Genomic DNA, 25095 nt, shown 5'->3' with positions numbered 1-25095 from the left:
ACCGAAATTAAAACAAAAATAAATCTGTACCTACATGTGGTGAGTTTCCATGGCAAATCAACAACCCAGAAAACACTTTTCATAATTAAAAGAGTATTTGCTCCTATGAAGAGCTCAGAGTTTAAATGAGGTGTAATTAAAACCGGAGAACATTTGTTTGTGCATTAGGAAATGTTTTAAGGGTTGTCTATTATGGAAAGAGATTTCAGTTTTACTCTTCTAAAATTTGTGTTCAATGTACAATCTCTACTTACCATATACTGGATAAGGTGCAAATGCTGGACACTGATATTCATTTTGGTTTATATTAAATTTCAAGCAATGGCTTTGGAACATATTTGGCATTATGCTTTTACTTACTGTACCTTCATTGACTTAAAATGTGTATTTCTTCTCTTCAAAAAACATCTCACACTCTTGAGAACAGGGTAGACTGTGTCTAGCCCTCTCCGTATCCCTTGGGTCCCAGTGCTTTGAGCGCAAGAAGGGCTTGACAAATGTTTGTTGGTAATTAGAATGATGCTGAGTGTCAGCTCCCTGGGCCATAGCCTCTTCGGCACGCGGCACTGGATTCTGAATGCATAAAAGCTTTGCACGCTTTGGAGAAATGAATCATTCTCGTTTGAGCAGGCTTCTTAATGCTTGCCACTTAAATTTAGAGCAAATGTTCTCAGGGTTACCGCCTTCCCATCAACTAATGGGACAAAGGCATCAAGAAGACCAGAAGAAGGGGAATATGCAATTGAAGTCTCAACAAAATTCACTTACTTGGTGGAAGGCCCAGGGCCAGGGGCCAGAGGGTGACCAAGACAGTGGAGTTCATGGTGACACTGTAAGTACTGTGGGGAAGCCTTTACCTGCAGGGACTCCACAGAGCTACCACCAATCGGGTTCTGCCACACGAGTGAGGCCTTACGCTCTGGACAGACGTCCTCTTCTCTTCCCTTTTTACCCTGTGCTCTCCCTGCCTCCCCTCCCCACGCCCACCTGGAGGAGGGAGGGAAAGAAGGAGCAGTAGATTTGGCTTTCAAAGTTGGGCTTAATTCCAGTACAAGGCTGACTCTGTGGCAGTAAATTTGAATTTTTATCAAAAATTATCTTCGTAGACCTTGGAGCAGGATGCCAATCTTCTTGAATGAATGCTTCGATAAATCTGTCTTGATTTTCAAATTTATTAACAAAACTCATTTTCACTTTTATCGGCATCTCAGTTTTGCTCTAGCACACTCCCGTTTCCCCTTTTAGAGTCAACTGATAAGGAAGAGTGAGCTGCCTGCCCGGAATTATATGGTCGTTAAGGCAGTATGGGGCAAGTCTGGCCAAAGACACACTATGTGATTCCGAGTGGGAAAAGGCAAAAGTACAGAGACACCTTCCTCACGACCAGAAGAACAGAGGTAGGCCGAAGAATATGGATTGAAAAAAGTAAAGTAAAAAAGAAACCCAAGCTATCACCTGAAGTCCTCACGTAATAAATCCTGTCCTTTCTAAAACCAAACAAAGTTGATTCTCTCTCCGCCTCCCCCTCAGAAATAAAACCCATGCAGGTTGGGCTCGGCTCTAGGAGGAGGGGAAGAGCCACGGAGGCGTTGGTGGCCCCAGCTCACGCACCTGCAGGAGGGGGGCCTGTCCCTGGTCTTCTGGGGCAGGAGGCTCCTTGAAGGATGTTCCCCCCTGGAATTCCCAAGATGTCTTGGCAGGTTGGGGGCAAAAAGCTCACTGTTTTAGCAGAGAGGAGGAGGGCAAGGGGTTCTTAAAAGAACAGAGGCATTTACTTGTGGGTCAGCCCTGGGCAGTTCCCATCAGTGAATGAGATCCGTGTTCTGCGATGCAAACCTGCACCTGACGTGACAGTGGAGGGGCCTGATGATACCACGGAAAGGTGCGCTTCCTGCAGGCTGCAGGGCCTCCGACCCTCCCCTCCCTGCAGTGGCTTGCAGGGATGCAGCTGATGCTTGGTCGAAGGACCAGATGGACATCCCTGCTGTCAGGTGAGGTCCCCAAATATGCAGGGCTGGAGCAAAACCAGCTGCCAGCCTTTCGGCAGGATCTTCAGGGCCCAGGGGAGTGAGAAAGGTTAGCTGCTTTCCCTTCCTCCTAATTAGTCCTGAGCTTTCCCCATAAGCCACACGCCACGTTCTCTGGTGCATCTCATTTCTGGAAAGCACAGACAAAGACTTTGAGCTGCTGGGGACCTGGCATTTGAACTCCAGTTATGCCATCTCTTCCCCAAGCACGCGGTGTAGAACACGCTGTGTGCTGTGTTCGTTCATTCCGCTGACCAAGGAACAAGCCTAGAGAACCACAAGTTCATGTTCTGCTTCAGGCTCTTAGCAGATGCCTGGGGACAAATCCAACAGAGATCTGGGAGGAAGTCTGGTCACTAAAGCTTCCAGAGAGGATCTCGTGTCCTCGATGAGCAAAGGGGTCTCTGGGATCTTCTGCAGCATTGCTCAGGGGCTGATCTCGCAGGGCCATGCTTGCTGCCACAGTCTATAGGGCTTCCCATTGGAGCCTACTGTTCTTTTTTTGTTTGTTTTTAAAAATATTTTATTTAAATTCAATTTGCCAACATATAGTATAACACCCAGTGCTCATCCCATCAAGTGCCCTCCTTAGCACCCATCACCCAGTTACCCCATCCACCCCCCTTTGTTCGTTTCCCAGAGTCAGGAGTCTCTCATGGTTTGCTCCCTCTCCAATTTTACCTCACTCCATTTCCCTCCTTTCCCTTAGAGTCCCTTTCACTACTTCTTATAATTCCACAAATGAGTGAAACCATAAGAGCCTACCGTTGTGAGCCATTATTATTCTCATCCTATTCCGAGCAAACTATGAAATTACACACATTCCTTCCTTGGGAAAATGACAATTTGTTTAAAAAGAAATGTCACCACCACCACCCCCCATAAGAATTTCTGATGGACTCAGTTCTTTTCTTCTACACCTAACTTCTAAGAGCATTAAAAGTCCAAGTTTTCATGTAAACTTGCCCCTCATCTAGATACTTCAAAAATGATGAAAGCTTTCTTTCTTGAGGGGTGAAAATTATTTATTTATTTAGCACAAGAGCTCATTAAATTTAAGAAATGCACACTAAAACTCGCTCTTTTCTTTTGATAAATGAAGGTCTGCAGACTAGAAATCGCCATCCTCAAATAAACAAGTCCAAGCCCAATAATCAAGCCGTCCTGAGAAATCTCATATCCACTTAATAAGAGACATACATTGACACATAAATGCTAGGTTCGGTTTTCAGACAAAGGATATATGGCTTCAAAAAATAGTGGCACGGTGCCTGCTTTTATGCTAAGCTTCTGAACGATTTAAACGAGTGGAATTTGAGGATGAAAGGGAAATTTTCTAAGGCACTGGTCCTGAAACTTCAGCATGCATCAGAATTCCCAGGAGGATTTATATCACGAATTGCTGGATCCCACAGCCCCACCTCCGGCTCCCCTGGAGTTTCTGATCCCTCGGGTACTGAGTGGGGCCCGAGGATTTACATGTCTAACAGGTTCCTAGGTAATGCTGATGCTGCTGGACTGGGGACCACATTTTCAAGAACCACTACTCTAAAGAAATTAAACTCCCTTCTGTATCTGCCTGGATGTGGAGCATTTTCTTGGGATCATTATTTATGCCCCTGGCCCTCGCTAAACCCTGGAGAAACTGAGCGCTCTGACCACGTTGCCATCTTGCTGACCTGAGCATGTTGGCATCTTGATTTTGGCTTCTGCCAACACATTAGCAGAGATCCTCTGTTCCTGTTCTTGATTCTGTTAAAGAGCCTGAGACGGGGGAGTATTTTGGTCACTGGTTCATATGAAGAGACAGGTCAAATCTATGCGATCCCCCTGATTTTCATTTTTTGGAAATGGTGGCAATCGTGATCCTTCCCAGGCCCTTTACACAACACTCTTCCACTCAGACATGCGGTCTCCCTGGTGTCTCCCACATTTGAGTGAGCACTTCTCTTGCCTGCAATACTAGAGATTTACATCTAATTGGAGGAGAGAGATTTCAATCAGCCTCTCGGTTTTAGGCAGAGCACATAAAGCAAGGTTCTCTCTAAGCTTCTCTCCTTTTTATGACTCAAGGACTGATACTCCTTTCTTGGTACCGAATGGGGCCACCCCTCTGATTATAGGTTCGGTAAAGTTTACTGGAAAAAAACGTCTAATTCCCCAGCACATTGGCTCAGAGGCTGGAAAGCTTCTTTAGGGATTACACAATTCCCACGTAAGAAGTACACCGACTGCAACCAAATTTTATGTGTATTTCAGCATCAGCAGTGGCTGCCACGCTCTGGAAAAGGATTTTTATGGGAACAGGCAAATATCCCTGAGAAAAGTACAACAGCCCCAGATCTACGGATGGAGAAACAACTGGAGCAATTTAAATCACCATGTTCCCGAGAAGGAGCTGAAAGTTCTATTAATAAAAGGCAGAGTCACTCAAAGATGAAAAGTTTAGTATAACTCAAATAAAAGTGAGTTATGTGGCCATTTCCCAAAACATACGCCCCATCTGAGACCTGGAAGAGCATTATGATGCCTCACAGGTGTGTGCGTGGCAGTTACCAGAATTACCTGATTCATCGACTCGCATTTTTTTAGTAGGGCTGTCACAATTCTCATCATCTGACATTTCCATTTCTTCTTCGCGGCGGATGCCCATGAGCTGCTCACTTTGAGCGTTCCGGAGCTCCTGAAAACAGAAGATATGAGGATGTCAGAGTCACAGACACACGTCAACATACCTTTTCCCAATGGTCTTTTGGTTTATTACGACTGACAGATGAACGCTTAGAATCTGGAGTGTTTCCCTCCCAGCCACTGCCCTGCATTAATCTAGAAGGAAGCTCTGACGGTGTGGGCAGTGGAGAGAACCCAGGATAAATCCTTGCTGGCCAATGACTAGGCAAGGGGTCTTCAGAAAATCACTTAATCTCTTGAGTCTCAATTTCCTCATTTGCCAAGAAGAGGATAATAACATCACTTGGTAGGATTACTCAGAAATGCCTCTTGCCATGATGACTCGCACACACGGAAGGGACTCAGAGCTTGTGATAAATATGCACGATGGCATTTATATAAGGCCTTGTCGACCACTGACCCACTGTGTAAATTCAGGAATGTTTCTTCTTAACCTCGATTTACTCATTGGAATACCGTGATAATAATAGTTTTGAGGATAAAATAAGCTAATGCATGCAAAGATCCTCAGTATTATGCTGGACACTTGGCTTTTTAAGTTGATAATGTGGATCACTACAATTCTTCATGCAAAATGGTGCCCCTGAGAGGCACCTGGGTGGCTCAGTCGGTTAAGCGTCTCCTTTGGCTCAGGGTCCTGGAATGAAGTGAGCATGAGCTCTCTCTCTCTCTCTCCCTCTGCCCCTCTCCCTGTTCATGATTTTTTTTTCTCTCTCAAATAACATCTTAAAAAAAAAAAAGTGCCCCTGCATGTGTGTGCATGCCCGTGTGTGATCCCATGCACACACCATTCAGACATCCAAGTGGTAAAATGCAAAAGATGCTGAGGACAAAATAAAACAGATGCCTTCCTTTTGATGTTTCACATCATCATGTAGGGGTTAGTGTTTTTGTCGTGATAGTTGTTTTGACATCACTTAAAGATCTTAGGATCATATCTTACTTTCCCTACTTAAGAGAGGATTGACCACAGTCAAAGAGTATATGTGAAAACGCACTGTAAGAAGTAAAGAATCACAATAAATTGTTTACTTCCTTGCCTAATAACCAGGATGCTATAATTGTTCATGGTAAGTAATTACATTACTTTTTTTTTTTACAGATTTTATTTATTTATTCATGAGACACACACAGAGAGAGAGAGAGAGAGAGAGAGGCAGAGACACCGGCAGAGGGAGAAGCAGACTCCCTGCAGGGAGCCCGATGTGGGACTCAATCCCAGGACTCCTGGATCATGCCCTGAGCCAAAGGCAGGCGCTCAACCACTGAGCACCCCCCAGGCGTCCCTACATTACTTTGTATTAAGCTGAATATTGTGTATTTGTGAATTCTTATCAATCCTGTTCTTTTACATGTATGATCTTCAAAAACAAAACAAAAACAAGACAGGGAAAGGACTACATTATTCTTTTTCTCCCCTCTGAAATTGAAGACTCTATAAATTAAAGTCAAATAGTTAAAATAATTCTACTTTATAATAAATCTATGAATAACAATAAAACTAAATTATGACATCTAATGTATTAATGGTGTGATTTTAAACATAGTTCTAGTCCCCATTGGATGGATGTGCCTATTTTACTGTGTTGCAGGTTCTCAGAATTCTCCTCTCTCCTTAACTCACAGATTTTTGACTGTGATAGGACAGAAATAGAATTATTGCTAATAGTATTTGCATGGTCAGCTCTGAACCCTGGGAATCACCACTGCAGAGGGCAGGGAAAGGGGAGGGAGGGCAGAGGTCAGGGTCCCTGGGGGAGGGATGCCCATCACAGGGAGTCTTGAGAGGCCACCAGGATTATGGGCAATGCCCTGCCCTACTCGACCATGCCACCCAGTAAAAGAGGTGCCAATTCTGCCTTAAATAACACCAGTGGGTCTTGGAGGCGGATGCCACATGTGATTAGTGAGGACGTCTTTAGCTTGTGTACAGCTAATTTTTCTACTGACAAAGAACCCAGTTCCCAAAGAGGTGGCCTGAAAATACTTGAAACAAGGAAAAGTCAGGTGGAAAGAATAAATGAGGCTGAAAGGGCCTGTTGTTTCGTCCCCACGATTAATGACAAACTGTCATACTGTAGCTGTTCTCGTGGGGAAGGGTGTTGAAAAGAAAAAAAAAAATTGGAGGAGGAAAAAAAAAGCCGAGGGTGTTTCCACAGGGTGTCTCTGGTTCAGCAGTAAATCGCTCGTACACTCTCATAAATCTGTAAAGGTGTTGCAGATAATTAACAGATGCTGTACATGGGAATGCAGGAAAAATCAAGCCAATTATCAAGCTTATACGCAACAGAGAAATCATCCACAATGTTAAATTACCAACTGGTATTTAATCAATTAAGCGACATGTAGGAGAGAAAATCAAAGGTAATTTAGAATTCTATTTCCCAGAATATCAAAAGAGGTGGTGGGAGTGGCAGGGAGGCACAGGGCCTTTGCAGGAGCCCCTTTCAGGACTGCATGCATCATCCGTCTCTGCCTCACCCTGTGTACCGAGCAAAGCAAGCAGGCTTCCTTGGAACAAAGCTGGAAGCCCTGGTGTGCCCTGCTCAGCAGCGGGGACCACAGCCCCCCCTGTTCCTTCGGGGCCGCAGGGCTAGGGGCAGGGGGGCCCGGCAGGTGGGAGGCGTGATTTAGATCAATAACCCATAGTTCCTACCACTCGCTACTAATGATGGCCTTTTTATGCCTGAATGCCGCTTGCCTTTCTTTTGTCATTTCTTTTAATCAGGTTTGGTGTTTATGTGAAGGAAGAAAAAATCATATAATTAAACAATTCATAGACCCATCGTTCCCAAATCTGAACCACAGTTTATGGATTTCGATTTGTGTTTTCATAACCCTCGATTCGTGTATTTTATTGTCAACGAGGACTCTCTCCTCCCGAAAAGCAACCTTGACTCGGGTCTCGATTCAGTGTCTGAAAGAGCAGCAGGTAAGCACCCTTTGTGTTTTCTGGCTCCTGAAAAATTAAAGAGAAATCCCACTTCCTCCTTCCTCATAAGCCTGAACAGAGGAAGAGAACTACAGCAGTTGCCAGCCACCTTCTTAAGTATTTGTGAACAAAATAAAAAAAATGTCCTTCTGAACAATAAATTGCACTAGCATTTTAAGTGTCCCATTATTGTGAAGTCATTCAGTATTCGCCATAATAACAGTGATAATAAAGAATTCATTTGGTATTCATGTGGATGTTACATCTAGTGCCATTGGTATTCAGCTCTAATTTAGCATTAGTTAATGGGCACTTAAAATGCTACCCAAATGATTGATATTATAGTACTCTGTGGTTCCTCAAACTCCATATAAAACACTTATTTTACAAGGGTGAGCCAAAATCGTTAAATAAGCAAACCTTACCTTCTATAAGTTTTGGGATTTTGAAAGAGGGGACTATCATTTGGAGAACTTTAATATTAACATGCTAGAGATGGAGAGGCATCCAAATGAGAAACATTCTCTCGTTAAAACAAAAACAAAAACAAAAAAACGAATAAGCAAACAAAGATAGTATACTTACTTTGAAATTACAGGTTCAAAGCGTACACTACACTGTGGAATTAAAAATAACAGCTGCACGACCAATGACTAGTGACACATTCTGGTCCTTCTAGGTGGCAAGAAAGGTCAAGTTCTGGCCTCTTTCCTTGGAGTGGATACTCACACTTTGCACATGCATTGATGGAGAAGGGTGGACCCTGGCTAGCCTGGACATTCACTCCCCTGTGGAAGAGGGGCTCTGGGGAGAGTTGCTATATGACCGGCTGGCTAGCACAGGGGACTAAGGCATTGTTTACTATGGGAAGGCACAGAAGAAAGGCATACTTGCCATTTCTAGCCCAAAGAGTAAATCATCATCGTCCTGTTACAGAACACTGAAAAAAAAAAAAAAAAAAAAAAACCCAAACCCTCCGTATTTACTTAAAAGCCAGCTCTCTATTTTATATTACACTTTTCTTCAGAATCAGCAGGCAAAGTGTCTTGGCTTATTTCCGAGCTCTTTGCTATGAATGGGAGAGATGCTCTTCTCCTTCGCAGGAGAGAAAAGCACTCTGTTTCCTAAGCATGAAGTCAGCTGCTCTTCTGGATAAGGCACAGATCTGAGCTGGATTTGGAGCTGACAATGCGATGGGACAAAGGCAGGACAGCTGCCCACTGCAACAAAAACCGAAACGGCGGCAGCCACACTATTCTCTGCCAATCCGGCTGTGTGATGGTGGTTAAAAAGTAATAATAAAATCACCAACCTCAGAATGCTTTCGCCAAATGTCTATGTTCTTGCGCTGAGCTTTCGAGAAATGGTCCCAAGCTTTTTGTCTGGTAGAAGCGTTGAAAACGGCCACAATCTGCTCAACTTTGGTGAACAAGGAAGTCAAACAAGACAAGTAATTTATGTTGTGATCACTATAGGGAAGCAAAGCAAAGACACTAGGAGTCTATGGATGATGTCACAGTAGAAATAACATCATCAATATCCATCCAATTTGTGCCTTTTTTGTACTTACATGTTAGCAAGGTTGGGGATGGCTCCCTTCAAGTCTGTCTCCATAACTTTAAGTTAAGACACATTCTAAATTCGAGTGGGAAGAGTTCATGGGCATCTGCTTCCAAGCATTCTGCAGCTCTTGTTTAAAAATGTGACTTGGGATGTCTATATACCTAGATCTATAGCTATAGATCTGGTGTTGGCATACAGATACAGATATATGGACAAAGTAGCGCCTGGGTTGGAGGCTGAGAAGTGAAGCCGGGGTGGAGTGGCTGAATGAGGAAGAGCCAAACATAAATCTTTTGCTTTTTGGGTCTCCATCTCAAGGACTCAGTTGCAGGCCTCTGAAGACATTACCATTTCCAAGTTCTGAGGTGGGGCAATGAGTAGTTGTCTCATATTGCCCCTCAACGTCAAGGGCCATTTTTACTCTTTGGCTCCTTTCTCCTTCCCGCCCGTCCCTCCCAGCCCTTTGCGCCCACTGCAGTCAGCCCTCCAGCCCTCTGACAGGGGGACAGGAGCCACCGCCTCCACTTCAAGACAGACCGAGGCTCACCCAACCAGCCTCACAAGCATGCAGATCGCATTTCAAGACCACGTGGCGCTCTCTGTAGTTCATCACGACCACATACCATTCAGTTTGGCCATTTTCACTTTCACAGGGCTGCCCTCCCAAACCCCTTGGAGTCCTAACTCTCTCACTTTGACTTCATTTAGCACTTTTGTGGCTCCAAGGCAAAGTGCTATTGGAATGGTAAGTGTTGTGGGGGGTGTGGACAAGGTTATATAGAGAAAGGGATGAGCTCTTAGTAGTGGATGTTGGGGGTGGAGCCAACCAACTGCAGATCCAATCTTGCTTAAACAGTTATTGATCTAGTAAGCATGGGATTAAGGAAATTATAGCCCTGAATTAACCATATGATTAAACCTGAATTTCTGAATATTTAGTTAGGAAGGCACAGTTAGAATTAGCTTCTCCTGGATGCTGATATTCTATCTAACATAAATCCTTCTTGAGTGATTCCCAAGGCTCTATTATAAAAAAGGGCATCAAAGCTCTTCCAAATCTTCCAGGTGTCCAAAGTATGGCAAAGAGTAATAGAATAATCCCCACAGAACAACAGCACCTGGTGCCACAATTTTAAAAATTAGCACACAACATAAACAAGTGTATGATGGAGCAGAGGAAGAAAGTAGATTCCGTTCACTTACCACACTATAAATATCTTATAATGCTAATGAGCAACCTTTTCCCAACCAATGGGTAATTTTCGGAGGCTTCTGTGTTTACTCTTTTCTACCTTGAGAGAATCCCAACTCTGAATCTCCTTATTTATCAAACTTTATCATCCAGGTCACATGATGTACTTGTTACACTCCACTTTGAAGAGGAGGATGTACTGTCACCTTCGCTCACACTCTCCATGGGTACCTGCGCCAACCTTCCCCGACTTCATCTAGAGGAAGTCACACTGCCAGACTAGCCTCATCGTGCTGCTCTAAGTGCTGACATTTACCTGACCACCAACTCCCAGGGCTCTGCTTCGCTCCACTGCAGCATGGCTGGTGGAGGAGAACTGGTTCTGCCCCACTGCCTGGGCTTCCTGTTGTTTTGTCTGTACACGGGCAGGGTCACCGGGGATTTTAAGCTACCTTCCACATGGGCAACACAGGGCAGTCAACCCAATATTGCAGTGGTGAGATCCACTGTCAGATGAGATTACCTATAATCATGAGACTGTTAAAGAGTAACAGACCCCATTGCTTTCAGAGTAGAGCTTTTTAAAAAATAGGCATCATTTAGAAGAGTGACAACTGTGCTATCCAGAGGGGAAGGGGCAGTAAGTACTGAGGCTGAGTATTTGGGTGGTGACGATAGTAAAAATTCTGCCATCAGTCAAGAGAGGCTGTTAATAGAGGGGATACATTAGAAAGGAAATTACCTGTTCATATGCTTGTCTGTGGAATAGGGGGAAGGTCAGAGAGGCCAGTAATACACTTGGAAGCATTCAGAAGGGAAAGCACATAGGAAGAAAGGCCCAGTGGCCAAACACTGCACAGGGTCAAGGGTAAAAATAGATCCTCTACTATCTACTCAAGCCATGTACCACTGCAGATGTTTCCTGTTTGAAGCAAAGTGCCTCAGTTATTTAGAACATGTTGTTACCATATCCCAAGGTAAACTTTCAATTCATCCATCCATCTATCCAACCATCCACTCATCCATCCATCCATCCATCCATCCATCCATTCCTTCATACAGCAAACATCCCAGATCCTCTAGTTACCAAGCACTTGACTGACTGCTAGAAATATATGATTAAGCGCTCTGATGTGTGTCCTCTGGCTATAACGTAGAGTTCACCATCTGGCTTAGCATCCACTCTTCACCCAGCATTTGCTGAGGAGAATCACAGTCTCTAGGGAGAAAGATGAGCAGTTAATTATCCTATGCAAGAGAAGTATGGATGACACAGTGACTAAATCAGTAGGCGGGGTCAGGAAATACCCCCAAAGAAGGCAGCATTGTTGCTAGGTCTTGGGTGATGAATCAATGCTTGCTCCCCAGTACAAAGGCTTGTATGGAGTCATGAAAGGACTCTGCAAGGTTGGAGGATGGAGGATGGATCAGGAAGGAAGGACAGTGGATGTTACACCAGATGGTGAACTCTATACATTAGAGCCAGAGGACGCACATCTGAGTTGGATTCTTTCGGGAAACGTGATGGCTTGAGGTAAGGCAGAGCACTGAAATAGAGGCAGGATCCAGGAGTCATGTGACAGGGTGAGTTGACAGGACGGTGGCTGACTTGCTAAGAGGAAGAAGAGGGGTAGAAGAGGAGTCTCAAGCTTGAGAGGTGCACCAGAGATTGTGAGGATAAGCACAGGGGGAGGGCTGAGAGAGACTGGTAAAGAGTTTGGTTTTGAACATGCTGAATTTGACATATCTGAAGGTCATCTAGGTGAAGGTAAGATACATAAGGGTGGTTCAGAAAGAGACAGCTCTTAAATTTTCTGGGTCATTCTCAATTTTGGGCAATCGTGTTCTTTTCAATAGGGTAATTATTTAAAAGCAAAACTAAATGTCATTAGCTTTATACTTATTAAGTTTTATGCTTTCTCCGCATATATTAACAAATAATAAAGAACTCCTCCCCAAAGCAAACACTGTGGAACTCCAGCTTAGGTTTAAAAAAATAGTCTCACGGTGTTTCCAAGGCCCAGTTTACTTCTCTCATTTCTGCAGACTGCCCCTGAACCAGCCATTTGTCTTGCAAATGAAAGTTCTTGGGCACACAAAAGGACTCAGAAAGAGTGCTTGGATCAGCATAAATTCATCATCATTAGGGTAAAGCCACCTCAAAGAATATGCCTTAATGAATGTGATTCGAAGATATCAGATCTTCAAAATCATAAATCAGGATGACCACTGGTAGTGATGTCACAGGTAAGGACCATACAGTTTTTTCTTTAAGATTTTATTTATTTATTTGAGAGAGGGAAAGAGAGAGAGAAGTGGGGAGGGGCAGAAGGAGAGGGAGAGAGAATCTGAAGTGGGCTCTGGACTTGAGGGTCGATCTCACGACCCTGACAACACGACCTGAGCCAAAACCAAGAGTAGGGACAGTGCCACCCAGATGCCCCAGCCCCCACTCTTCTTTGTCTCCAGCAGGGAACACCAAGGAGCAAGTCCCTGAATTTGAGTGCCACTCACTACTTCCCTGGTATAATTCACAATACTTGTCCTCTATACAATAAAACTATAAGCAGTTACTGACTAAATTGAATGTTTAAAATTCTACCTAAAAGCTCAGAGAAGACATAAATAGTAAACAAGATGGTATGGGTATTTGTTCAAAAAAGTAGCTTATAGAAGAACAAATTCAGATCGACCAACCCCAACCAGTGCCTTGACTGCCCCTAGTGGGCTAGAGACTACCGGCCCAAGGCCCCGCTTGAGCCTGGATCAGTTATAAACTTAAACATTTTGGAAGTATTATCAACAGGAGTTGAGTCAGAAAATTCAAATCTACCCTTCACACCTTGCAAATCCTCCCCCAGCCCACCACCAAATTCTATGCTTTAAGTTTGTTGCCTAAATTAGGTTATTTGAGAATCAGGAAAAAATTAAAAGTGAATCCCGCCCCCCCCCCCCCCGTATGTTTGAATGTCAGTCTTAGATGTCAAAATAGAGTCCCTTATATCCAGACCCTATAAGTGAATGTAAGGGAAGGATAAATAGAGCTTTGATGAAATTGCTAATCACTTTTTATAACTGCAAACCCCTTGTTAAAAGATAAAATGAGGTCTGTTAAAAATCTGAAGTGTTTGAGCAAAAGTGGATAGAATCAGGCAGTGCCTAACTGGAAGTGGTTAGGAGAACAGGAGCTGGAAATAGTCTTTTACAGAGAATCAGCAGAAGCACAACAAGGAAATCATGGGTTGGTCACAGCTTAAAGTTCAGTTGACTGCTTGTGATTATTGTCCTTAGGTTTTGATTGTGGTAACTTTTAGGCATTCATAGACTTGGATTTTTGTTTGCTTTATGTGTACCTCCACCACATTAGGGCCACCTCTGTCTGGTGTTCCCCTTGTTTAATTAATTTACCACTTCACTAATTGTTATTAATGATCCTGTCCACATGCATACCCATATACATACACATAACTCATGCATCTATGTATGTAGCCTTCAGAATTAAAAAAAATCCCTATGACTGAATAATTTATTTTTTAATTGATTTTTACTTTTTTTTTTTTTTAGATTTTATTTATTTACTCATGAGAGACACAGAGAGGGACAGAAACATAGGCAGAGGATGAAGCAGGCTTCCTGCAGGGAACCTGATATGGGACTCGATCCCAGGACCCTGGGATCATGACCTGAGCCTAAGGCAGCCCCTCAACCACTAAGCCACCCAGGTGCCCCAAGACTAAATAATTTAATAACTTTTTTGAGTACTTTCCCTCACCTCAAACTGTTTGGACATCTGCTGAGTTCAGAACATACTTCTCACTTGAGAGAAAAGTTTATAAATTCTCTTCAGGAGCACTTGTCTTCAGTCTAAGGGAAGGAGAGCTCAGAACAGGACACCCACTTACCCGGTAACAGGCCACATTTAAACAAGCTCCCTGGGAAGGAGCAGAGCACCACCGAGTTCAAAACCTCCAATTTCAGGCTGCACAAGGCTCCTGACTTCTGAGCTCTGAGCAGGAGAGCCTTGGAAGCAATGAAGAGGAAGGTTAGGCTCCTCCTCCGAACATAAACCCAGACCTTTCTCTTCTTTGTCCTCAGGACTGAATTCTTCCTTAGAGTCCCTGCACTTCCCACATCTCATGCTCCAGCTAAACAGCTGTGAAAGAGCCTCCATCCCTTTAGTGTCCCAAGTATCTGGGGAAGCTAAGTCCTTACAGGCAGAAGGCTTGCCCAAAGAGAGCACCTCAAACAAATCTTCCGAGCTCAATTTCTGTTTTTGATGTCATCTGGGCTCATCCAAGAGCCTAACCCTGTAGAACTCAGAGGACCTTTGGGTTTCCTCTAAGGGAAAACATTTTTCCACAACCTCCATGAATAGCTCAGAAATGATGTCCAAAGAAAAACACATAACTCATGAAATTGCTGACCTCCCCCACCCTGGCTTGTTACTTTTAAGAAATATATATATATTTTATTTAAATTCAATTTGCCAAAATAGAGTATAACACCCAGTGCTGTTACTGTTGTTTTTAAATACGAAAAGCTAGGGTAGACTTGATGAGTCTTGGCTCCCAGACTGAAGAATTATAACGGAGGAAATGTAGGGAGTGATTCAGGCTCTCAGGACACCCAGAGGAGCAAGACAAAGCCAGAGGGAGGAGCGGACAGGGGAAGCTGCTAGAAGAGGTTCCCAGAGAGATTCCTGACTACTCACTCTGGGTCCCGAGCTCAGAGGAGCCTGCCAGTCAGCCTGGCAGGAAGCCCAGGAAATAGAGAATTAACACGGTCAGACCCATACATTAGGGAGGCATGGACTAGAATTTCAAGTGGAGGAGGAAAAAAAGGGCATTCTGGGGTTTTCTCTTGAGATGAGTAAAAAAGAGCATTGTTGCGTGACACCGTGAATCCATCACGGCCGTGTTAAACCTGAGGTCAGGACACCAACGGGCAAGGCATCACATCTCTTAACTTCCTGGCTGGAGGAGGTATTTGGTTCTTTTGGGAAATGGACAGGAAGAGAAACATGGTGACACAGTAGAGAAAAAAAATTATATATATTTTTAAAAAAAGAAATAGGATGCTTTTAGCAAATTTCGAGTAAGCAAAGAATAGTGACACGATTCAAATAAATGGTAAGATATTAGGTGGATGGTGGCTTCTTAAGTTTTGTATAAAGCCCTATGCATTTCAGGAACTGTAGATCCCCTTATCAATGCATATATTCAAACATGTTGAGAGGTATCAAAACAAAAATCTAAGAGGAATATTATAATTTTAATGGTTCCTTTACAATACGCAGCATTTGTTAGGCTTTTAAAATCCAGTAAATCCCCCTGCCTAGCCTATCCCTAGGGACTAAATAAAAGTAAGAGATGTAAACGAGGAAAAAGGAACAGGGACTCCTGGGTGGCTCAGGGCGTGATCCCGGGGTCCTGGGATGGAGTTCTGCATCCGGCTCCCTGTGAGGAGCTTGCTTCTCTGATTCTCTCTGTGTGTCTCTCATGAATAAATAAATGAAATCTTAAAAAAGAAAAGAAAAAGGAACAAAACAAAATGTAAAAGGCTACCTTCCCATCAGCTGCCTCTCATCCAGTTCTTTTCTTTAAAGGTGACCGCTCTGAGCATATTCTAAAACTTGCTCTTTTTCACTTAACATATCTTGGAAATCCATCAATATGCATGTTAAAGGCCTACTTCATTTCATTGCACTTTCCTTTATTACACTTCACAGATACTCTGCTTTTTATAAATTGAAGGTTTGTGGCAACTCTACGTCCAGCAAGTCTAGCAACATCATTTTTCCAATAGCATTTGTTCACTGCATGTCTCTGTGCCGTGTTTTAGTAATTCTTGCAATATCTCAAAGTTTTCTTTTTTTTTTTTTTTTTTTTTTTTTTAATTTTTATTTATTTATGATAGTCACAGAGAGAGAGAGAGAGAGAGGCAGAGACTCAGGCAGAGGGAGAAGCAGGCTCCATGCACTGGGAGCCCGATGTGGGATTCGATCCCGGGTCTCCAGGATCGCGCCCTGGGCCAAAGGCAGGCGCCAAACCGCTGCGCCACCCAGGGATCCCTCAAAGTTTTCATCATTATCTTTGTTATGATGATACTGATCAGTGATCTTTTTTTTTTTTCTCTTTATTTGACAGAGCGAGCACGCATGCATGCACAAGTAGGCAGAGTGGCAGGCAGAGGGAGAGGGAGAAGCAGGCCCTCTCTTGAGCAGACAGCCAGAGGCAGGGCTTGATCCCAGGACTTTGGGATTATGACCCGAGCCGAAGGCAGATGTTTAAGCGGCTGAGCCACCCCGGAGCCCCTGAATCCGCAACCTTTAATGTTACTATTGCAATTGTGTTGGGGTGCTGTAAACCACACCCACGTAAGACGGCAAACTTAATAGATGTGTGTGCTCAACTGCTCCACTGACTGGTGGTTCCCCCATCTCTCTCCCTCTCCTTGGGCCTCCCTGGTCCCTGAGACACGACAATATTGAGATTAGGCCAGTTAATGACCCTATAATGGCCTCTAGGTATTCAAGTGAAAAGAAGAGTCAACTGGTGTGGCAGGCTTCATTGTTGTCTTATTTTAAGAAACTACCACAACCACTCCAGGCTTCAGCAAGCACCAACCTCATCAGTCAGCAGGCATCAACAACCAAGCAAAACCCTCTACTGTCAAAAAAAATCACAACTTGTTGAACACTCAGATGGTTAGCATTTTCTAACTACAAAGTATTTTTATTTCTTATCTTATCTTATCTTATCTTATCTTATCTTATCTTATCTTATCTTATCTTATCCATCTTTAGAGAGGGAGAGAGACAGATGATCTTAAACAAGCTTCTTGCCCAGTGAAGAGCTTGGCATAAGACTGATCTCATGACCCTGAGATCATGGCCTGAGGCGAAATGAAGAGTCGGATGCTTAACCACTGAGCCACCCAAGTGCCCCAGCCACAAAATATCTTAAAATTAAGGTATATACATTGTTTTTTTAGACCTAATATTATTGCACACTTAATAGACTACAACAGCATAAATAAACCTTTTATATGCACTGGAAAACCAAAAAAAATATAAAAAATTCATTTGACTCACTTTATCGTGCTACTCCCTTTATTGTGGTGGCCCGGAACTGAGCTTGCAATATCTTTGGAGTATTCCTGTATTCATAAGGCTGCAATGAACATCCTCAGACATATCTTTTGACATATTCATATAAGTGTCTTTTTAAGAACTTCTTAGCAATGGAACAGATAAAAGAATATCTAAATTTTAAATTTTTGAGAGCTACTGCCAAATTACACTCCAATTTCATGCCCACTAAGTATTTTTCAGATTAACTGGAAGTCTGTACCTTTTGATGCCCTTCACCCACTTCCTGTACCCCTACCCTCTATCTCTGGCAACTACCAATCCAGCAGACTGTTTTATCAAGCTTTCTAGGTCATCCCAATGAATACTGAAGTTTTGAGAAACTCTGATTTAAAACATTATCTCATTTAAATTTCCCAGCGATCCCTGGTGCTTCTGTCTTGCCCATTTCATAGATGAAGAAACAGGTTTCACAGAGAGGTATAATTACTCGTCCAAGGTCTTATACTTAGCAGGTGCTGAAACTGGGAATGGAATTGTATCTGCTCAACCTCAAATCATGTATCTCTGACCCTGGACCCAAATCATGTATCTGTGACCCTCCCCCAAAGCTTAATAGCCTCCTGTTTACAGTTTGCAAAATAGCTGATTAAGACATATTTTTGCATGTCATATGTATAACATACTGTATTCTTAAAATAAAGGGGCCTAGGGAAGATGTTAAGAAAATCATAGGAGAAAATATGTTTACAGGACTACTATACTGTGTCGACAAAATCTGTGGACCAGCACAGTTCAAACCCATGTTTGTTCAAGGATCAACCGTCTTTATAAACATTCATATATGTATTTCTACGATGGGCTAAAGTCTCATGAGCACTGTGGAGTGTATCATGCCAGGCACTGCACTAGGTGCTGGGGATAAAGAGATCCCATGATGCTGCTGGTTCTTGCAGCCCTGCGGGGAGACAGCCATAGACAGGACTGAGTCACAGGCGGAGAAGAAGCTTGCAGAGAGCACCAAAGAAGGAGGCAGGAGAGGCTTTAAGGACCCCCTGGGCCAAAACTTTAAGGTGAGTAGTATTCTCTAAAACGAAGAGGCCAAATAGTTGAGGTTGTTATGGGGCAGGAAGCTGACTGACCCCTCTCCACAAGTGGACTGAGGACTCTGGAAGGCAGTAGAAGAAGAAACACTGTCTCCAAAAGGGCCCCTACTTCTTGTGTGTCTACCTGACTGGAGCCGACTTCCCTTAGCATGTGCCCTCAGCACACAGTCATCTAAAATCCACTCTGCCCCACTTTTGTTCATCATTGTTGTTGGACAATAAACCTCAGCAGGGAAACCTGAGGTGGTGGCCCCCCACCCCCACCCCGCTCAGGGAGTGCTTTTAGGAATGCCACACTGTGGGGCTGCACCTAAGTGGGAGGGAAAGCCAGGAAGCCCATGTTGTTGGGAAAGCCTTAGCTCCCCCACCAGGCAGTCCTGTGGCCTGAAGAAAGCCTCTGTGTTTGAGGCCTAAAGCAAAGCGAGTTGGACTAGTCATCTCTAAATGTCCTCCCCAAGGCAAACCGGAAGAGACTCTTCGTCATAGGAAACAAACTGAGGGTCGCTGGGTTGAGGGAGTGGAGTGGAGTGGGGTGGGGTGGGGTGGGAGGGTGGGTATGAGGTGACTGGGTGATGGGCATTTAGGAGGGCACGTGATGTAATGAGCACTGGGTTATTATGTAAGACTGATGAATCACTGCCATCTACCTCTGAAACCAATAACACATTATGTCATAATTAACTGAATTTAAATAAAAATCAATCCATCAATCAATCAATCATCAATCCTCCCCAGCTCTGTGATCCTACAGAAGATGGGTCAGCAAGTTTTTTCCACAAAGAAACGGTAAATACTTTTGGCTTTACGGGTCATACGACTCCCCTGCTAGAGAAGGTGTCTACAAACCCTAGCAGGTTATGTCCTTACATCAAAGTCCTCTCACTTTGTGGCTACTCTTTCATGATCCTCCCTGGGCACAGTTCTTCATGCCTGAGCATGGCCACCAACTTGTACTTCTTTTTCAGTTGCACAGAAGAGTCCAGAACACATCATCTCCGCCTTAAGTAACTGTACTGATGCCTCCCTTTTCCTCAGATGTAGTTTGAAAGCGTCTTGGCTTCAAAAAGTTTTTGTGAGAAAAACACACACACGCACACACACAAAAACATCTGCACGCAGATGCTTTCCAAAGCAGCTGGGAGATGCTTCCTCAGAGCCTACCCCCTCCTCTCCACCTCCCCCCCTCAAAACAGCTCCTCCCCACACTTGGCGGTGGGTGGCTTCTCTTCCAGTCCCTACCAGGGCTCACATCAGGGTTGGCGGGGTTTCACCTCCAGCTGTCAAGAGTTCTAATTTTCCTGAATTGCTGAGCTTCCCTCAACACATACTATGTTAGCCCTGGAAACGTAGCCTTCCACAGTTCCTTATTGTTCCAGAGCAGAAGGCTTATTAGTTTCTGTCTCTTATTTTGTTATCTTTAGTAAAAGATTTTTTTTTCTCAAGTTATTATTGTAGTGCTATGACTTGGCCCAGTACATATATTTTCAGTGAGGCTGAAAGGAGAGAGACCAAGAGAGGCTCAGCTCGTATCTGGCAGGCTTCCAGTATCTTCTCCTATTGGTGCTGGTATCCTGTGAAATAGGAAATTGTGCTCAGTCTTGATTTGAAAGCTTTTATTTATTTTTGTTTGTTTATTTATTTATTTTTAATTTTTTGGGGAAAGTTTTTATAAAACATATTTTCTCCGGACGTTTATTCCCTGAGAGCAAATAGGTATTCTATTTTATTTATTTATTTTTAATGAAAATAATGCTGCCAGCACTTAAAACACCGGCAAATAGAGCCATCAGCACGATTTGGAGGAGAAAGGGAAAAATCTGCCGAGTTGCTAAAGCAGTTACTGGGAATTCTTTTCCCGCGGATGAACGACAGCAATGACGGCCACAGACACGGAAAACATTTTAACACTTCATAAAATTCTTTTTCGACAGCACGAACACAGAAGCCAAATTTCCCTTGGCAGAAATAAAAAAAAAAAGCATGTTTAGCTGAGATGTTCCTAAGAAGTAAATGGTTTCAGAAAGAGCTTTTCAGCCAGAAGAAGTGTGGATGATGACACCCATCTGCCTGAAAGGGGGCGGGTCATGGTCCACGATCAGGGACCCCTCGTCTGTCACTCCGGCGCTGTGTACCACCGGGTACTGAACAGGGGCCCAGCAACTATTTGCAGATGAATCTCATTGCTCATTCAAACACCTGAGGCTTTTAGGATTTTAGTCAAGGGAACAGATGAGGCTGTGACAGAGGAGACCGGTCAGGGAAGGTGCAGCCTGCAGCACCAGCAGGGTGCCAGGCACACACCCGGGGGGTGGGGAGTGGGAATGTGGCTTGAGATTTGCAGCACTGCCCTGTAGACACAAAGTCCACAGCGAGGCAGAAACAGGCCACACACCTGGAGGGATCTCTGATCCACTGTCCTATGATCGGTTAAGGAGCTTTCAGCATCCTGGCTGGGTCCCTTGCTCTGTTTCGGATATTCAGGGGGAACAAAAAGGGATCGAAGTCATTGACATGATAAGGACCGCAGAATTTTCGGGATGGGAATGGGCCCAAGCGGGGACTATCTGGTCAAACCCTTCCTCTATAGGACCGATAGGCAAACCGAGACTCCGGATGCTCAGCAGACTGTCCTGGGGGAACCTGGTTAAGGGGTTGAGCTGGGATTAGAACCAGGATCTCTTCAGGCCTAGTCAACGGCCTCTCCTCCGTTTCAAGATCTCAGATGAGGGTGATGCTGTTTCCGATCATAAACACATAAAGCAAACCTGCACAGTAGTCCTAATCCTTCCGAGCTCCGGGTCCAAATATTAACAACAGGACCGTCACGGCACTACTGCAAGGTTCTCAGCTGAAGTACATTCTGTGTACGCACCCGAAGAAGAGGGCCTATTGGAGCAAAGTCAGCTGAGATCATGGTTTATGCAAAACCCAACATTTAGAATATGTCTTGCGGTTTTTAGGCTCCAGCCCAATTTCCAATACCACCTTCGTTGCCATCTCTGATCTTTGATCAACAGCCAGGAGTTGTACTACTGAATTGTGCCAGACCTGGGAGTGGTGCAGGGAGGTGGGGAAGGAGGACAGTGTGTGGTCTTTGTCTCTGTTTCGCCTAAAATCTTGCTAGAGGACCAAAAAAAGAACCCCCTGCCCCCAAGCCTGATGCACATAAAACAATTAGGAAAGGAATATATGCTCAAGGGGATAGTGACAGTGTTAACAGGTGCAGAGGGGGGCGGGGGCCTGGGCTGTACCAGGGGCACGTGTGACAGAGGCCGGGCTCCAGGGGTGGCACAGAGCGGAGGGCAGTCCTTGAGGCGAGGGATGTAACGTGGGCCCCTGTGTGCAGGGGGCGGGGAGAGGGTAGGGCTGGGAGCAAAGGCTTCATTTTCTAACCAGACAGCGGCATTTATATTCCGTGGGAAGCCAGCGTGGGATTATCACTAAACACTTCTTCAACTCCACCTGTATGCTATAAATTTACAGCTATAATATTGTCCTCCGCTCATTTTCACTGTTCATAAAAAACACCCAGAGGCCCAGCGGCACGGAGCCAACGGTACGGCGGGCCAAGAGTCTTGGGTTCTGATCTGCCCGGAAATTGCTACATGACCAAAGGCCCATCATGTCTCCTCCAGAAGCTCCGCTGCCCCCTCTCTGAAATGAGAGGGGTTGAGCCAACGGGTCTCTGAGGTCCCCCTCCAGCTCTGACATCCTCCAATTTCCACTTTCCAGTCCTGCTCATTGTATTTGTGGCACGTATCCCTAAATTAATATTAATAAAGCCTTCTCCACTGCCGTCTGCTTTTCCCAGGTGCCTTTCCCCCACGTCACTCCCTTCCTTCTCGGCTCCCTTACTGGGAAGCATGTTGGGGAAGTACTGATGTGGGGATATCATGGGGCGTTTAAATTTTCATTAGACGAGTGTGTGTTGCAACAAGGCATGCACAATTGATCATCTTGGCGTGCATATTAATAATTGAGTGCTGTGGTACATGCTTCCTGAACTTTATAAACAGCTCCTCTCTGAGCTCTGAAATGACAAGCGTTGCTCGTAACCGAAAAACTGGGAGTGGTAGGCCGGTGGGGAGTGCCCATGAAGTCCATATTTTTAAAAAGCAAAGATCAAAACCTGGAAGTCTCAGAGTCAGGAAAACTGGGGAAGCTGTCCGCCAGACGGACAGGTCAAGAAATGACATAAGCACGAGTCAAGGATGACACAAGGATAGGATGATGAAAGAGTGAGATGATTCACCTGTATGGACATGTTTTTTCTCTTTCTTCTATATCTAGCAGATGAGATCTACCCAGCTGGCTGGAAAATAAGAGGAGAGAGCCCCAGCTGCCACACCGGGATAGACGGCGTCCTCAACTAACATCTTTCATAACTGCCTATCTGTGGTCAGAAGTAAGAAATGATCCCCAAACAGAATTGAATGGATGCTGAACACCCCAAATTCTTGGTTGGGTCCAGTGCTGCCCCTTGATGCTTAGAGCCAAAGCTCAGATGGAAACGGTGCCTACTTGATTATGTTTAATAGCTGGTCCTGGGGTGAAAGCCAGAGGTATGAGAAAGGTTAGAACTTAAAACCAAAGTTTGTAGGATTGAACACCAACAAGGCTAGAAGGTAGCTTACTGGACCCTGAAGTAAGCCTTGAAATAAATCACAACTTCTTTTTTATGTTATTACTCATAGCTCTTGATCCCCCCTCCCCCTTTGAGCAAATGCTATCTGCTCAAATATGAAAGCAAGGACAACTGTGACAAGCAACGCAAGGATGGGTGCATCTAATCCAATTTAATGGACTGACACTTAATGAAATTTCCCTTCTCCTCTTTCCAGTAAAGTCTATCTAGGGACCCAAACTTTTACCATGCTTGGAGCTTTGTCAAAAATGGGCCTGCACTTCCCTGGAAGTTGTTAACTGAGCCCTCCCTTCAGGACACCAGACCAGTCCCACCTGCGGTACTAACCTAGCTCATCCATATACCTGCTCTCGAATGACCCCAACAGTTGCCTGACACCCATGGCTTCCCAACAAGGAGGCCACCAGGGAATTCGAGGGCCATCACTGGTGCTGTGGAGGTCTCTTATGTGGGAGGGGGCGCTCAGGGTACTGCCAGACAACCAGATTTCCAGCCCCACTTAAGGAGAAAGAGAACTGAGAGGCCAGTCCTGAATTTGCGTGCTTAAACAATCGTGATTCGATTCTAAATGAGAAAGCTGGAATGTGATTCCAGGAGTCTTAACGCAGACAGATGGGGGTGTGTGACTGGCTCTGCTTTTGGAGAATGCGGCGAGTGTGCCAATCGCTGTGGACAAAGCAGCCCCGCCAGTACCAACACCAAATGCACCCCATCCCACTACACTGAGCTGGGGTAAGTGGGAAACGTGGCTGGGACCAGCAGACCGAACTGCACCAGACCTGAAACGAGATGTCTTTAAAATCCAAAGGATGATGAAATGCGCACACACCTAGCAGCTTAGCCAGGGTACTGCTACTGTTGTCATGACGCATTGGTAGGCTTTGGTTCCCCTTCACATCCAGGGGGTGGTCGTCGTGGTAAACGCACATAGCAAAGAATGGAACATTCTGAGCTTGCTCAGTAGGACATGCAGTCTTCCCATTCCTCCTCAAAGGCTTAACTGCAAGTCATGTTCACGCTTAAGATCTCTCCCACCTTCAAGCTGTCCTGCAGGGGCTTGCCTGTGAAGGCCCACGAAGGCCCCTCACGCCCTCCGCCGCTGGGACATGGACCACTTGGCTGGCACTGTGGGCTGCTACTGGCAGCTGGGACTTTTCACCGTCTCTGCTGGCCATCAAGACACCTCCCCAGGATCCAAGCACAGGGCTGGGGGTGGCGTGGGGGTCTCACACAGCAACGGGTAGATGGGAAATGAGGTTACGATGGAGGAACGCCAATGTGAACTTTTCTGTTGACCCTTCCATGCTGACCCCCCAGCCTCCCCTTGGCCTGCTCCCAGGGGTCTGGTGAAGCACTGCAATTGCCAGCAAAAGCACAGCTGGCGAGCCTTTGGATCCGCTTGATCCTGCCAGCAGAGCTGAAGCCCTGCCACCCCAGCCTCTGCTGCCACCAACTACTGTCTAACTACTCTTGCAGGGCCCTGGGAACATCTAAACGGTTTCAGCCTTCCTTCCTGCCATCCTTCCCATGTGCTCATTCACTCGCTCACTCGCCATCCTGATTCTATGTCCCAGATGCTTGGTATGTGTGCATGACTAATACTCGAAAGAAGACAGATCATTGCATCACTGCACAGTTTGGTAAGTGCTCTGAAGGACCCCCCCTCTATTCCCCCCCTTCCCCGCCTTGCAGTGGTGGTGAACCTCCTGGGGGAGTGTGAAGCTGAAAGGCCTCTCTGAAGGGTGGGCTTTCAGTCAAGGCCTCCAGGATGGGAAGGACTCACGTGTGCAGAGTGGGAGGGGCAGTGCACATCAGAGAGGACAGAGGTGCAAAGGCCTGGGGGTGGGAG

General features: G+C 45.0%; 1 protein-coding gene and 1 long non-coding RNA gene across 11 annotated transcripts in view; one reads left to right on the top strand and one right to left on the bottom strand.

Annotated features, from left to right (window-relative positions):
* ENOX1 (ecto-NOX disulfide-thiol exchanger 1) overlaps positions 1-25095 on the bottom strand; it is a 551124-nt gene that overhangs the window by 112233 nt on the left and 413796 nt on the right. For all 10 annotated transcript variants that reach the window (XM_025478196.3, XM_025478197.3, XM_035704332.2 and 7 more), the window contains 2 exons: positions 8963-9069; positions 4593-4710 (listed from right to left, as the gene is read on the bottom strand). In XM_025478196.3, coding sequence (XP_025333981.1) covers positions 4593-4710; positions 8963-9069 — 225 coding nt within the window. The remainder of the gene's footprint in view (positions 1-4592; positions 4711-8962; positions 9070-25095) is intronic.
* Positions 11749-19092, top strand: LOC118351890 (uncharacterized). Its single transcript, XR_004808084.2, has 3 exons — positions 11749-11939; positions 12452-12652; positions 17211-19092. It is a non-coding gene; the product is annotated as an uncharacterized LOC118351890 (long non-coding RNA).

The sequence above is a fragment of the Canis lupus genome, chromosome 22, assembly GCF_003254725.2.
Source record: "Canis lupus dingo isolate Sandy chromosome 22, ASM325472v2, whole genome shotgun sequence".
Lineage (NCBI taxonomy): Eukaryota > Metazoa > Chordata > Mammalia > Carnivora > Canidae > Canis > Canis lupus.
This window is presented reverse-complemented; position numbering and strand designations above follow the sequence as displayed.